Source organism: Dryobates pubescens, chromosome 5 (genome assembly GCF_014839835.1).
Source record: "Dryobates pubescens isolate bDryPub1 chromosome 5, bDryPub1.pri, whole genome shotgun sequence".
NCBI classification, from domain to species: domain Eukaryota; kingdom Metazoa; phylum Chordata; class Aves; order Piciformes; family Picidae; genus Dryobates; species Dryobates pubescens.
In genome coordinates, this window is record NC_071616.1 from 28,067,236 (window position 1) to 28,082,760 (window position 15,525).

The 15,525-nt window shown below is 42.3% G+C and overlaps 1 protein-coding gene across 1 annotated transcript in view; it reads left to right on the forward strand.

Moving 5' to 3' along the window:
* SYNE3 (spectrin repeat containing nuclear envelope family member 3) overlaps nucleotides 1-5,832 on the forward strand; it is a 56,930-nt gene extending 51,098 nt beyond the window's left edge. Inside the window, exon 18 of the mRNA XM_009907878.2 lies at nucleotides 5,628-5,832. Coding sequence (XP_009906180.2) covers nucleotides 5,628-5,825 — 198 coding nt within the window. The 3' untranslated portion in view covers nucleotides 5,826-5,832. The remainder of the gene's footprint in view (nucleotides 1-5,627) is intronic.
* The last annotated feature ends 9,693 nt before the right edge of the window (nucleotides 5,833-15,525 follow it).

Genomic DNA, 15,525 nt, shown 5'->3' on the forward strand with positions numbered 1-15,525 from the left:
ATATTTTCTTTTTAAATATCTACCTATTCCTTTTCCATGTGTGTTTCAAAAATGTCTCTGACACTTTGGCTTGATACCCAGGTATTCCAGCTGTTATTCTAAGATGGTGGAAATTAAAGTTCTGTTGACTTCACTGGAGCTTTGCCAGCTTTCCTCAGAGGAAGATTTTATTTCAGAATATGTCGTGAAGCCTAAATCTGACACACACACTGCAGATACTGTGGGTGCTGGGTAGTAGTTGCACTGATGCGAGTAGCTGGAGTCATTAGGGAAGGGGAATTCCACTGTGTAGCAAGGGTTGTGTTTCCCACCTTTGATCTCATAGAGAAATTAAATGTTCAAACTGTCTTTTGCAAAGGTGGAACTGTCCTAGACTGTCCTTTTCTAACCCCAAATGATGTGCTCAAGGGCTGGGAGCATGGTCCCGACTCCATTAGATTCATACAGCCTTGATCACTCTGAACCCAGCACAGCAGGGGTTTGAACCTTGGCCTCCTGAATTCCCTGTTGGAGCCGTAATCTCAGATCACCACAGCATTAAAGCTTCTTCTCACAGCACAGACCTAAAAAAAAAAGCCTTGACTTAGTGAAATTGAAATGGTTTTTTTTTTGCACACTTGAAGAGCGAGTTAGTGCTCGAAACTTTCCCTGTTTTTCCCAACTGTATCATCTCTCCTATTAAAAGTTACTGTGTCTCCTCCAAAATTTTCAATCCCTTATAACACCTGTAGCAGAACTGCCCAAAATAATTAAAACTCAAATCTTACCACCAGTTGTTCCAGCAGCCGCAAACCAACAGAGCTGATGTAGGTTTCGTGTACGCAATACCAGAACCTGAGCATATAAGTAACGAATCCATTTGTAAGGGTATCTGCTGAGCTGCATGAATAAGTAGTTCCCAATCTTGACTTTATTTAGTTGTCTCTGTACATAATCTTGTTGCAGACACTGAAGTTAATGGTAAATCTCCCATGGATTTCAGTGTGTACAGGTTAGGGCCCTCATATATTAAGGGCTTATCACTGCAAATTTGCTGAAAGCACCAAACCTCGTGCGCCTCATCTTCAGTCCTGCAGAGACATCGTAACACCATGCTTGTGGTAGCAGAGTCATTCCCATGGCAACAAATGGAGTCAGAAATACAAGATTCTGACCTTACCATATGATAAAACAAAGAAGCTGGGCAGCAAAGACCTAAGTTCATCAAACACAAATGCCTACAAACCCAGCATGCAGGTGGGAGAGAAGTAGTAGATAAAATGTTTCTCCTTCACTGAAGTTCTGCCCCCAGGCAAATGTCCCTGTACCGATTGTTCTAACGTTGGAATCTACTGTGCTTAGCCTGAATGTGTTACCCTGGAGAAAGCTCCCAGGAGAGCAAGCATTAGGTTAATAAAGCCATTTCACATTCATTCTTTCTTTCTTGAGGATAAGCTTTGAAAGGCAATATTATTTTACAGCTCCTTCCAGTAGTTCTAAAAAAAAAAAAAGTACTCAATAATATTTCAGTCTCATCCAACTTCCTAGAGTTGTATTAACAGTTTTTGTTTTAGAGACCAGGGCAGTCAGTGACACCCTCTGAATCAAATGCTGGATCAGTAAAAGAACTGAAGTAGGAAAAACACGAGTGACTAATTGGTCATGTGGTTGTCTTAGGAAGCCAAGAAGCTAAGGGCAAACCAGAGTGAGGATAAGACACCTGCTCCTGGGCCGTGGCAGCAACACAGATGAGATACATCTGGAAAAGCCAACTGTTTCCCACCAGTTTATAGGCAGAGGGAGATAAATGGAAAGACAGGTCTTGCAGACAGTGAGACAATGAAAGAATAGTTTCAGATTGAAGTAGCTTTCAAAACTAATGCTAAAGGACTGACAGCTGTAAAGCTAAAGATTTAGGTGCTGCTAGGAAGACTGCCAGTCCTTCTCAAAACCATGTAAGTGAGAGCTGGGCTTCTGATTCCCAGTTTTAGTTTGTGCCTTCCAGCCATAATGAACTATTGAACAGTCAGTCTGAAGACTCTACCCTTTAACAACATCAGCATTAAGTCTTACTACATCTTGGTAGAATAAAGAGCATGGTTTGAATTGTCCCAGGGCAGAGGTATCTTTAATCTGATCTTCCACCAAAAGAACTGCACTTGCTAATGGAATAGAATAGAATTAATCAGGTTGGAAAAGACCTTTGAGATCATAAGAGTCCAACCTATCACCCAATACTATCTAATCAACTAAACTATGGCACCAAGCACTCCATCCAGTCTCTTCCTAAACACCTCCAGTGATGGTGACTCCACCACCTCCCTGGGCAGCCCATTCCAATGGCCAATCACTCTTTCTGTGAAGAACTTCTTCCTAACATCCAGCCTAAACCTCCCCTGGCACAGCTTGAGACTGTGTCCTCTTGTTCTGGTGCTGGTTGCCTGGGAGATGAGACCAACCCCCACCTAGCTACAACCTCCCTTAAGGTAGTTGTAGACAGCAAGAAGGTCTCCTCTGAGCCTCCTCTTCTCCAGGCTAAGCAACCCCAGCTCCCTCAGCCTCTCCTCACAGGGCTTGTGCTCCAAACCCCTCCCAGCTTTGTTGCCCATTTCTGGACATGTTCCAGCAACTCAGCATCTTTCCTAAACAAACTTGCTTCTGGAACCTGGAAAAGGCTTTTTTCCCTATAGATGGAACACTGTAATTGTCATGTTGCTGCATAATATGGATGCAGTAAGAATGTGAAATGGTCTATGAAAACAGAAGAAACTGTGACAGCTGAACACAGTATAAACACATTGGTTTATACTGATTACACCCTGGAGTGGCTGTTTTGTAAACCAAGCCCAGAAAGCTCTGACCAAGAGTTGTGGCTGCTGCTCTTAACCATAACTGGTTTAGCATTGACTATAAATACAGAAGTCCTATAGATTATTTTTTTCAGCCCATAGACTGATGAATTTCAGGGGAGATGAAGGATTTTCAGGTCTGGGCTCCAGAACTAGAGAAGGAAAAGTCCCATTAGTACAGCTGCTTGCCTCTGCTACTGCAGCTCCTGTTTGAGTAAAGGTCAGTAGGAGCAAGTGAGTGCTGCAATGCAGCCAGGCTGGTGAAGCTTTGATTTTTGAGGGTAAGAATAAATGCACCCATGGAAGTTGCCCAAGGGCACTTAGAGTCTCACTTGCAACCTGATACAAGTCATTGCAACTCATTGCCCGCTAGCTACTGACAGTTCCAGTGTCCAAGGACCTGGGCACAGCAAGCAAGCTGCAACTCAGTTACTGCAGGCTAGAAATGATAGAGCAAGCAGCTATTGCTCTGCTGCCTCTACATCTGCCTGACACAGTAATTAAATCTCATCAGCCATTCAACATAAGGGAAGCAAACCAGCTGCAACAGAAGGAATTCACAGCACAACTGTCTTATGATCTGTAACTGCAGCTATATATTTGCCCTCATAATTAAATCTGTAAACATTTACATAGAGATGCCAGAGACTGGGAAATTCGGAAGGCAGTAGAACAGATCCTTAAGAAACAGCAAATGATGTAGTTACCTTCCTCTACCATCATTCTGCTCCTTTACTGTTTGAGTTTCCCACAGACTATTCACGGTAGTGCTGTAGTGAGACACTGTCAGTTAAGTATCCATCAGAGGCCAGAATCCCTAATTTTGCTGAAGCACTGATATCACCTGAGTCAGTAACACAATAAATTAACCTCCTCCTGTGGAACAGAAGAATTATACTGTAGTGGATGTTCTACACTGGTATTTGTAATGTAGGTTGGTACCTAATGTAGCCACATTGTTATTTCTGTGTTCTTGGTGCAAATCTCTGTTTGATGAAATTAATGGATTCCTTGAGTCCTCTTTTTCAGGGCTCCTTTACAGAGAGTTGACTTGGTGCTTTGGTTTTTTTATTGGTTTTTTTCATAGTTCAGTTTTTGGGGTTTTTTTATAGTTCAAATCATTGGCAGGAGATATACAGGAACCTTGCCAGTGGAAATCTCACTTCCTAATTTATCTTTTCAGAGTTCTGGAAGCCCCAGATATGTTCTTTCCTGGTCATACTAATCCAGATTAAATTAATGAAGTTAACTGACCTACTCTAAATTTGCCCTACTTTACGCACACTTCGTGTGTCCCTCTTGTTGCTTCTCAGCAATAAATGTGACTTTCATTTCTTCTTCACTGTTAGGATTTTGTTCTTTCATTCTCTCACATCACATAGAAATTTAAGATGGGCCTAATAGAACCTTAGAGGTATTGAGGCAGGTTCTACTATAGAGTCTTTTTTCTGACCTCCAGCCTTGTAGACCTCAAAATCAGCATCTAAAGAACACTTTGCAGCTGGGGAGTTGACTGTGAACTGGATGAGCTTCAAACAAAGCTCCTTTCTGCTGAGAGAGAAGGCTGACTTCTCTCTTCCAGCCATCAACACTCATAACTTTACTGACAGAAAAGGTGCTAATGCAGACCTTTTATGTAGTTTGCTGACTGTAGAGACCACTTCACAGAATCAGAGAATGGATGTCAGAGGTTGGAAGGGACCTCTGGAGATCATCTACTCCAAGCCCTCTGCCAGAGCAAGTTCATCTGGAGCAGGCTGCACAGAAAGCCATCCAGGTGGGCTCTGAATGACTCCAGAGATGACGACTATGCCACCTCTCTGAGAAGCCTGTTCCAGTGCTCCACTTCTTTACCCTCAATGTACAGAAGTTCCTCCTCATGGTTTGATTGAACTTCCTATGTTTCTGCACATTACCTCATGTCCTGTTGCTGGACACCACTGCAAAAAAGACTGGCTCCATCCTCCTGACACCCACCCTATAAGTATTTGAAAGCACTGATGTAGAGGGGGAGGAGAACTTCCCTTGACCTGCTTACCACAGCTTCTTGATTCATTCCAGGATACCATTGGCTTTCCTGGCCATAAGGGCACGTTGCTGAGTCATGGTGATCCTGTTGTCCACCAGGACTCCCAGGTCTTTTCCATAAGGTTACTCCGTACCTTAACTCTCCAGCCTGTCCAGGTTGCGCTGGATGTCAGCACAGCCTTCTGGTGTGTCAGCCATGCCGCTCAGTTTTGTGTCATCAGCAAACTTGCTGAAAGTGCACTCTCTCCCTTAATCCAGGTTATTGATAAATGCATTGAACAGGACTGGCCCCAGTATTGACCCCTGGGGGACACCACTTGTTACAGACCTCCAACTAGACTTTGTGCCACGGACCACAACCCTCTGAGCTCTGTCTTTAAGCCAGTTTTCAATCTGCCTCACTGTCTATTCAGTGGATAGCTTGTTTATGTGGATGCAGTTGGCAACTTTGACATGAGTATTTGTAACCACCACTTTGTAACTTGAAAATGGACTTGGAGGCAGTTGTTTTCTTCTGCTAGAAAGTCAGCATTGATTTTCTTCTAGAAGACAACAGTTTGCAGCAGTGAATTCTTGAAAAGTGAAGTATTCTCCTAGAAGAAATTAAAGCACCACCTTCAGTTAGCTGCAGCATACAGAATACCCAGGCTGGATCCCAGGGCAAAGATAACATGGGTTGTTCTCCTGCTCTGCCTGGCAGCTTGATGTGTTTGAAATACATCTCCCCAGGTCTGGTTTTTGAGAGCTGCATTTTGGTTTTGTGTTTTTCAGAAGCACCCTGGAAGTGTGTGCTCATTCCTGCGTCGAGTGTGCTGGGTAGCACTACCATTGCAACTACTCCTTTTGCTCTTGCTGTTTCTGGCTTTCATCCTACCCCTGGCAGAGGACACCCACAGCTGTACACTGGCCAACAACTTTGCTCGGTCCTTCAACCTGATGCTGAGATACGAGCGCCCACCTCCAACCTAACTTCTGGTGTGGCATGAAGTTACAGTTTTTACAACTGCAAGTATTGTAGGCTTTAGGACTTCTGACAAGGCCATCAACTGGGTAGGTCACATAAATGCAACATAAGGTTAGTCCACTTTAACCAGATATTTGAGCAAAATAAATATTTTAACAATATTTTGTTATTTATAATGTGTATATAGAGATTGTGTATGTATGTGTATATAGATATAAAAATGCATATCTGTGGTCAAACTAGCATCCACCATCCACTCATCCACTGTTTCAGGATAATCCTCCAATGTTTCTATCAGCTCTCAGCAAGGCACTGAATAATGATGTTGTTGTGGTGTTATTTGCATGGTTTAAAAAAATCAGGTTCTTGTTGTTTACAACCACAGTTAGGGCGAGTATGAGAAGATACAAACACGCAGCAGAGTGCAACCTGGAAAGCAGGTAAAGTAAAATCATTTTTGATGATTCCAGTGGTTGACATTCAGTCCAAGGAAAATTGAGACTATTCTGTTTTGAAATCTTGAGCTGTTCTTTTTGTTATCTGGATGCAAAGCCTACAGAAGGTAATGGAAATGTTTCCACTGACTTCAGAAGGAGTGGGGGTGGGCATCCTCTTGTTCTTATTTTTTACTGGGTCTGTTTCCCAGTTGCTGTGTTCTCCAGCCCATTTGAATCAGAACAGGTAGAATACAGTAGGAAAAAAGCTGGGAAAAGAGATTATTTGGGTTTTTTTAACATCTCTGCAGCAGGAGAGCTTGTAAAATCAAGTCATAATTTTGTGAACAAATTTGTGAGCACTGAACAAATTTGTGTCATATCCATGGTTTTGTATTTTAAAAGCAGTGGAGGTCTTTTGTTTATGGGGTTTTATTTGTTGTTTGTTGTTTAGCTTTTTTTTATTTTTACTGTATAAAGAAGCATTTGGTAATAGCTCATAAAGGCTGAACAGTGAGATACAGCCTGGCTCAGTGTTACTGAAGCAAAAGTGAGAAGTACTTTAATAATCTGATGATGTTTTTATATCAATGGTTTTTTTAAACTGATATAAACTGATTATATTAAAGACAGTCAGGTCTAGATTTCTGTGTAGTTTAAACTCTAAGAGGATGGCAAATGGTCATTTATTTAACTAACCTCATGCCTAATTCATGAAGTTTTCAAATGTATGTGTTAATATTGCCTTTTAATATAAAACAACTTTCACTTCACTGTGGTGAAACCATTCTTAGTGGTGTTTTATCTAATTGACTCATGAGAGAAAAGATAGTTTCTAAAATGTTGTTCCATTTCTGGGAGCTATCTTTTACTGTCTCATCTTTTTGGCCTTAGTAGTTATCAGGCAACAAAAACTTAACCAAATAAATATTTTTTCCATCCTGGCTATGTTGTGGGAGGAACTTGTCTCCTGGGTACCAGCATGGGGTATTCAGTGTTGTTTTCCACATAAGTTATAAAATAATATTTAATCTGTTGTGCTGGTAAATAATTTGGTAGCTGAGGGACTGAAAGAAATCAAACATTAAAAAACCAGTGCAAGTGTTGCTAAAAAAGGCAAATTCAGGTAGAACAGGGAGGCATAGCTGCAAGGAGCCCATTATAGGCACAAAATGAGACAGGGAGGGCTGAAAGAGGACTAGCTAAAGATAGAGAAGTGAGGTGTCCATTTATGCAACCTTATAAAAGGAGTTACAGTGAACAAAGAGGACGAGTACAGGCTCTGTGGAGGAATCAAAGAATCACAGAATGGTTTGGATTGAAGAGCCCTTAAATACCATCTAGTTCCAACCCTCCTGCCATAGGCTGGAACACCTTCCACTAGACCAGGTTCTCAAAGCCTCATCCAGCCTGGCCTTGAACGCCTCTAGGGAGGGGGCATCCACAACTTCCCTGGGCAACTAGTTCCAGTGTCTCACCACCCTTACTGTACAGAATTTCTTTCTAGTATCCAATCTAAATCTTCCCTTTTCAAGCTTAAAGCCATTCCCTCTCATCCTATCACAAGAAGCACCTGTCAAAAGTCTCATTTCTGCTTTCTTTTAGGCCTCCTTCAGGTACTGAAAGGCCACTATAAGGTCTCCCTGGAACCTTCTTTTCTCCAGTCTGAACAGCCCCAACTCTCATAGCCTGTCCCCATAAGGGAGGTGCTCCAGCCCTCTGATCATCTTTGTGGCCCTCCTCTGGACCTGCTTGAGCAGTTTGGTTTCCATCTTATGCTGGGATGCCATATTTTCAGCAATGCAGTACTCCCCGTAGAGTCTTATGGGAGCAGAATAGCGGGGAAGAATCACTTCTCTCATTCTGCTGGTCATACTTCTTTTGATACAGCCCAAGGACACAGTTGTCCTTCTGGGCTGCAAGCTCACATTGCCAACTCATGTTGAGTTTTTCATCAACTGACACCCCCAAGTCCTTCTCAAGACTGCTCTTGACCCAATCCTCACCCAGCCTGTATTTGTGCTTGAGATTGTCCTGACCCAGGTGTAGGATCTTGCATTTGTCCTTGTTGAATTTTATGAGGTTGTCTTGGGCCCATCTCTCAAGCCTGTCCAAGTCCCTCTGGATGGTATCCCTTTCCTCCAACAAGTCTACCAGACCACACAATTTAGTGTTATCCACAAACTTGCTGCGGGTGCACTCCATCCCACTGTCTGTAACACTGACAAAGATGTTAAACAGCACCAGTCCCACTACTGACCCCTGAGGGACACCACTTGTCACTGGTCTCCATTTGGACATTGAGACATTGAATGCAACTCTTCAGTGCAGCCATCCAGCCAATTCCTTATCCAGTGAGTGGTCTATCTCTCAAGTCCATACTTTTCCAACTTGGTGACCAAGATACCATGCAGGACATTGTCAATCGCTTTACACAAGTCCAGGTAGATCACATCAGTTGCTCTTCCCATATCCATTGATGCTGTTATTCCATCATAGAAAGCCACCAAGTTCATGAGGCAAGATTAACACCAACGACCTCTTCTTCATTTTCCATATGCCTTAGCAGATCTTTCAGGAGGACCTGCTCCATGATCTCATGATCTTGCCAGGCATGGAGGTGAGACTGACTGGCAGCACAGAGCTCACATGCAGGAGATGTGCCCAGGTAACAGAACTCCAAGAGCAGGTGAGCAGGCTGAGAAGCATCAGTGTGAGAGAGAGGCCAGTAGAATCACACTCTGCTTTCTCCAAAGCAGATTCAACCATCAGTTAGAGCTCACAATGAGGGGGAATAGAAACAGGTCCCTGCACAGCAAAGCAGGCAACTCCCACCGCAGCCTCCCACAAATTCCCACTTGTCCATACGCAACAGGCATGGGGCTCTGGACTCTCGGGAGCAGTCAAACAATGACAACAATGACAAAGATGGACATGCTTCCAGGGACCTAACAAAGGTAAGGCAGCCACTGAAAAACAGCTATGAGGCTCTGGTTGGAAAAGACAAGCCAAATGAATATGTGGATGATGGGGAACCCACACCAGAGGCATGTCCACATTGAAAAGGCCTGCTGCTCCTATAATAATGTCATCCACAAGGGGTAAAAAGAAGGATCATAGTCATAGGTGACTCCCTTCTGAGGGCAACAGAGTGTCCAGTGTTGGGTAGACCGTTCTCAGAGAGAGGTATGCTATCTCCCTGGAACTTGGATTTGGGATATTACTAGGAAACTTCCTAGCCTAGTGCAGTCCTTGGGCTATTACCCATTGTTGACCTTCTGCACAGGTGGAGAGGAGGTAAGACCAAGAGCCATTAAAAGAGGTTATTGACATAAAATATGAGAGGTTATTGACATAAAAATGTGAGACCTTTTCTCTGGTCTTCACCTAGGAGATTGCAGGTCTGATTGACAGGGCTTTAAACTAGGTGTGAAGGAAGAGGGGCATACTAGTATCAGGCTTTTATGTGTCAAGCTGTGGGAGGACACACTAGGGCTGGTGGGATGGGGAACTAGTAAGGGCCTTCAGCCTGTGGTCCTGAAGCATGCTGGGGATACAGCAGTGCAGCCAAAGTATAAAAATGAGCCAGGGACTCCTGAGGTAGTAGCAGCCAACAGGGAAGCATCAGCCTCTAGGGTGACAACACTGGAACGTGCTGCCCAGAGACATTGTACAGTCTTCTGTAGAGATAACTAAAACCTGCCTGTACACATTTCTGTGTGACCTGCACTAGGTGATCCTGCTCTGGCAGGGGCGTTGGACTAGATGATTTTTGAGGTCCCTTTCAACCCCTAACATTCTGTGATTCTGTGAAAAATGCCGAAACTCTGCTAGAAGTGAAGAGTGGAAATCAGAGGAAAGAGAATGGAGATGGTGAAGGCATTCAGGTAGAGTGCAAAGAAAAGTGTAAGGAGGAAACTTAAATGATGCAGATTAAAACTTGAGTCTTGGGAGGTAGCAGAATAGCTCTAGTGAGCAGACGGGAGCTGCAAGCAGAAAGGTGAGAGAGGATGCACACTGAGCAATAAGACATTCACATCTGCATTAGAAGCAAAGGAAGATAAGGCTTGAGATTTCTTTCATGATGGAGTCAGGTGGAGAAGAGCTATAATTCAGGGAATGTAGCTAAATAATTCTGTCTTTGCAACAGTTCTTTCTGGTGGTAGAAGACATAACCTCTTTCTGTCCTCTGATTAGCTGTGCAAGAGTCATGCACATTCCTGTAATGTTCTGCTAAAAACTGCTGCCAGCCCTGAGGGAAGAAACCCTTGGGCTGTGCAGTGAGGAGCTAATCATCACACGTCTCCATTTTAAATTAACTACTGCAGTAGAAGTATGGGAGAAGAGAGACAGTTACAAAACCCCTCTGTGGTTGTGTATAAGGATGCTTGTGCTTGCACTTTTTTGTGGGGTAGCTTCATTGCACTTCTCTGAGTTTTGCTGAGCTGTTCCAGGTAATGAAAGTAAAGTGTCAAACAGAAAGTAAAAATAATGAAGAAAATATAACCAGAAGAGAAAATCTGTAGGGAGATAAGTTGTTGGGGTTTTTTTCTATGAAAGCACAAAAATCTCAGATCTGATTTCTTTCCGCCCGCTCTTTCTGATCTGGATGATTTTTATGGGTTCACAAATGCATTTGACACCACAGGAGTATGCATCTGGGGAAAAAAAATTCTACACAGAAGACCGTAAGAGAAGAACTGCATCATCACTTTGATTTTTCAGTGTTGTGCCAGCTTTAAAATAAACAGTAAATTAGAAATACACTTTTGCTGCTGGGTTCGCATTCAATTTATTCTGGAAGTCCCTTGCCTGTAATCTCGGAAGCTTTTCCTTTGCATCTCAGCAAATCCATTCTCACTAATTTAAGTAATCTAAATATCTCACCTAACTGAGGAATCTCTCTACTTCTTTGCAATGGAAACTATCTGAAGCACAGGACTTTGCTGTTCAGCTCACTCAGAACAATTTCTCTTTTCCATGATGCCATTGACCCTACCTGTCCACCACAGGTGTGACATTTTTCTAAGAAGGAAAGAATTATTTTACAAATCACAGAAGTGAGCTGGAAATGTAAATCCAAAATTTACTTTCATTTTTTATTCTCTTGTGGGTTTTTTTGGAGAAGCTTCTAATACTGATTCCTGGAAGTGTGTGTGTAAGTATTAATCAATTGAGGTATTGGACTAGTGACAACAAACTGCCCAGTTCAATTTCCAGGAAACCGGACAAAGCTTGATTTCCTCAAATGCAAACTAAATCATAATGTTTCAAAATTGCCCTTAAAATATGAACACTGTTCTTTGTGCCTGAATCTTTTCTCACACATGATTTGGGGGTTACACCCTCACTTTAGTGCCTATGAAATTCCCAGCTCATGATGTCTGACATCTATATGTATTTGAGATGCATTACAGATGGCTTCAGACATCCCTTGCCAAAAACCCAGGATGTACAAAGCAGATAAGCATCCACAACTGAGCGTTTGTCTTCCTTTAATCCAGATCCAACCACTGTCAAATGGTGCTAAAATCCTCTAAAATAGATTGAATGTGTTTGAGTTTGTAAATTGTTTGTGCATCTGGTTTGGGCCACATACCCTGTACTGCATGGTGATACCCAGCCTGTTCACAGAGCAGAGCTCTTGTGCATCTCCCCGAGCTCTTTTGTCTGCACTATTGGACCGAGTATTTGATTGATCATGTTAATGACTCATCAGTGTTGAAGGCAAAATCCTCCACTCCAGTGCCCATGCATTAAAGTAAGAATTCTGCACAGCCCCAAAGGCACCCTTCAAACCCAGCCTTTGGGGTGAAAGCAAGCCAAATTTATAAATTGTAATTGCTTTCGTAGCCAGATGCTTTCAACAGGATTTTACTTGACTGCAGTACGGTGAGGTAGAAAATTGCTCTTGTGCCACATGTCTATTAATATTCCTTTTTCTGATACCAGATAGTTATTTAGGTTGTATTAAATATTATTTATATATGCCCTCTCCAGAAATCTGTATGAAAAACCTGTTCAGTTCTGGGCAGACACATTGAAAGCATTCTATTTCCCTGTTAGCACAAAATCCCCAGAGCACTCATGATTCCTACCAAGTACTAGCTTGTCTGCCCTGATCAAGATAATTACTAAACTCAAACATTTAGAGCTCAAGAGAAAGCTGCTAGCCCAACTAGTAAGAACACCTGATGATCACTAGATTTTTTAGAATGGCTTTCCACTTCTCCTTAATCTGTTTTTGTTGAGGTAGTTGAAGACCTCAGAAGAAATGTCTGCAGAAAATGGCCATCACTAGCTAGGCAGATGGTAATCCCTCAGAAATAGTATGTTCTTTTCAGTTGCTCTAGGTCCATAGAAGTTTTCTCATTCTGATCTCTTTTTCAGTATTAAATAGGAAATGTTTTACTTTGATGTGTGTGCATACACATCTCATAGCACTAATGAGATTTGAAGAGTTTGTGTACAGCAACTGTGTTGACAACAGCATACATTGTCCTCTTTTATCAAGAAAAAATTACAGCTGCTGTATGCTAGATTCCCAAAGCAAACAAAACCTTTTGGAACAACTGAAGATTACAGACTGAAATTAAACCAGAGGAATAGTTTTGTGTTTCAAGAAATGCTGATAGAAATACTCTAATAAACCTATCTTTGCCAGACACCATAGGAGTCTTTCAGGTCATAGGTTACACACTCAGCTGGCTTAAGAACTGCTTCTGGAGACTTTTCTATCGCTGGTCAGTTGTTAGTCTGCCGCTGCAGACACATTTGCCCAATGAACTACAGCAGCTTCTTCCAGAATCGCTGGGGGCTGTCGCTGATATTCTCAGTAGTTCTCAGGTCATTGACCTGCTCTGAGCCATTACAACTTTATTGCCTTAATCTGTCTGTCAGTGGTTGGCAGCTCTCAGAAACCAGTTTATTAAAATAGTAAAGATAGCATTGTTTGTACAGGCATCACAATTAATTTGAAACCAGTCTTATTTTTGCCATATTTAAACATAATTATCTGTTGTTTATACTATGTTATAAAAAGGCTAGGCAGAGGTGTTAGGTACCTGTGTGGAGTGTTTTATGCACAAGGTGTTTTGACTTGCACGTGTACGTTTAAGAATTGTGGGTTCTTTTCACACTTGCTCAAGGGTAAAACAAAGGTTCTTGAATGTAGCATGATAATTTATTTTACAGTTGATTTTTTTTTTTTATCACTTCTTGTCTATCCAGTTTAAAATATGGAGATGTGTCTGCCAGAGAGATAGCAGTAGATCTGTAAAGAAAATTAATATCTATCAGGAATATACCAATTCAAGCAGTAGCCTAAATGGCATCTTTGTTACCTAGCCTGCTTCAGTAGTTGCAAGATTTGGTTCATTGCATCTGTGAGCTAACCATTACTTTCCTTCCTAGTAAACTGTGGGTGAGATGAAACTGGGCAAGTGAAGGTGTAACATTCCAGTGGAGGCAGGAGGAGACATTAGGTCTCGAAAGGCAGCATAATATCTTGATGCAAGAGATGAACATGTAGGTTTGGCATAATGAGAGGAACCCATGGCACAGAAATGAGGGTTTGCCATCCCACTCTGCCAAATAAATTTTGACAGTGGCTGTCAGCACTGTCCAGTTCCACATCCCTGACAGTGGAAGGAGGCTTCCCTGAGAGTAATTCATTCTGGATGAGATTTGAGTCTTGGGAGTGTTCATTTCTTTTCATTAAATACAGAAAAAATGGCTAAATCAAACCCTTCTGTGACAGATTAATGATAGGTGGTAGGCACTGATGCTTCAGGAAAAGATGCAGGAAATGCTCCTGCAGATAAAAAAGATAATCATGCAGGTCTCTGTTCAGGCCTTAGGAATTAGCAATTCATTACAGAACAGAAGTAGGAGGCTTTCTGTTCCTTTGCAAGTAAATGGTAGCTGTTGCTTTTAAACGTCTGGATTTTGGGGACAAGCCTGTTCAGTGCCTTACTGAATGCTGTTGGCTCTCTGGCTTCACAGCTATTCACAGCAGTAACTTGCACATCTTTCCTACGAGCTGCACGAAAAAGGTGTTCCTGGAACCATTTTTGAATCAGAAACCTTTTGTTTGAGGGCTAAGGGTTGTTTGATTTTCTTTCTTTAGACCCCAGTTATTGAATCCAAGGAAGCAGAAAGTCCACTATCCTATCTAGCACCATGCTTTTTCTTTGCTTCTTTTGGCTTTGTTTCCTTCCTAAAGTAAATCATGTTACAGTTCCTCCATGCCCCTAATAATTCCTGTCACCTTTCTCATAACTGTTTCCAATGCCAGTTCTTCTTCCATATGTAGAGGGGGAAAAAAAAAGGTCCTGGTTCAATCAAATTAAATTCAATACATTTTTCCCCAGTTGCAGATGCTCCTGCAAATGCTCTGCCTGTTTCTGCTGCCCTCCCTGTTAAACAGCCTTCATCACTATCTGAGGGGACTCTGGTCCTTGCCAGGCATCTCTTACAAATCTCTTGGTCATGTCCTGCCATCATCTGCCTTGTGTTTGGCGAGGAACTGCCTTTAATAGTCACATCTACAGATGGGATTGCAAAGGTGCCATTTAATAAACACTAATAATGAAAGCCTTGCCATTTATATTGTCTGTAGCCTGACCAGACCCTTTTCTCTTCATCTCTGTAAGCAGGTTTGGATGTGCAATCCAGTTACATGCAGAATGTTGTCCCTCAGTCAGTGAGGAGGGGTCGTTTTCTGGTTTCAGCTCTCTTACCCTCACATTGTCACTGCCTGTGTAAGTGCTCCCTTGTCCTGCTGGGCCCGAGGCTGGATGCTCCAGGTTGTGTGCCCTTGAGCTGCCAGGAGTGTTTATATACTCTTATAAGCCAGGACCCTTTCTTCTTGAGCTGGGGGAAAAGTTAAAAAAAAGGAAAAGGTTGCTTTTGAGAAACTGATTTCACAACTCATTTGTCACACCCTATAGTAAGCCATTTATTATAGATCCTTTTTCCATCATCCAAAGCTGTATGTTAAAAGGGGGAGGTGAATTCTGCAAGGCTGCAGTGCCACCCGCCCTCATCAGCACTCGGCTAGGAGGCCTCCAGCTAGAATTCAGGGGTAGGAGCTGTTATTTTTCCTGACTCTTGCCTTCAAAATCAAATTCTTTCTTTTGTCAAGTCCAATAAGCATTGAACACCACAGACTTGGTTTCACTGCAGATATGAATGAATGCCTCTGTATGGTGCTTTCTATTGCCATGAAATATATCCAAATGTACATATTTCTGTATGTGTGTATCTATGT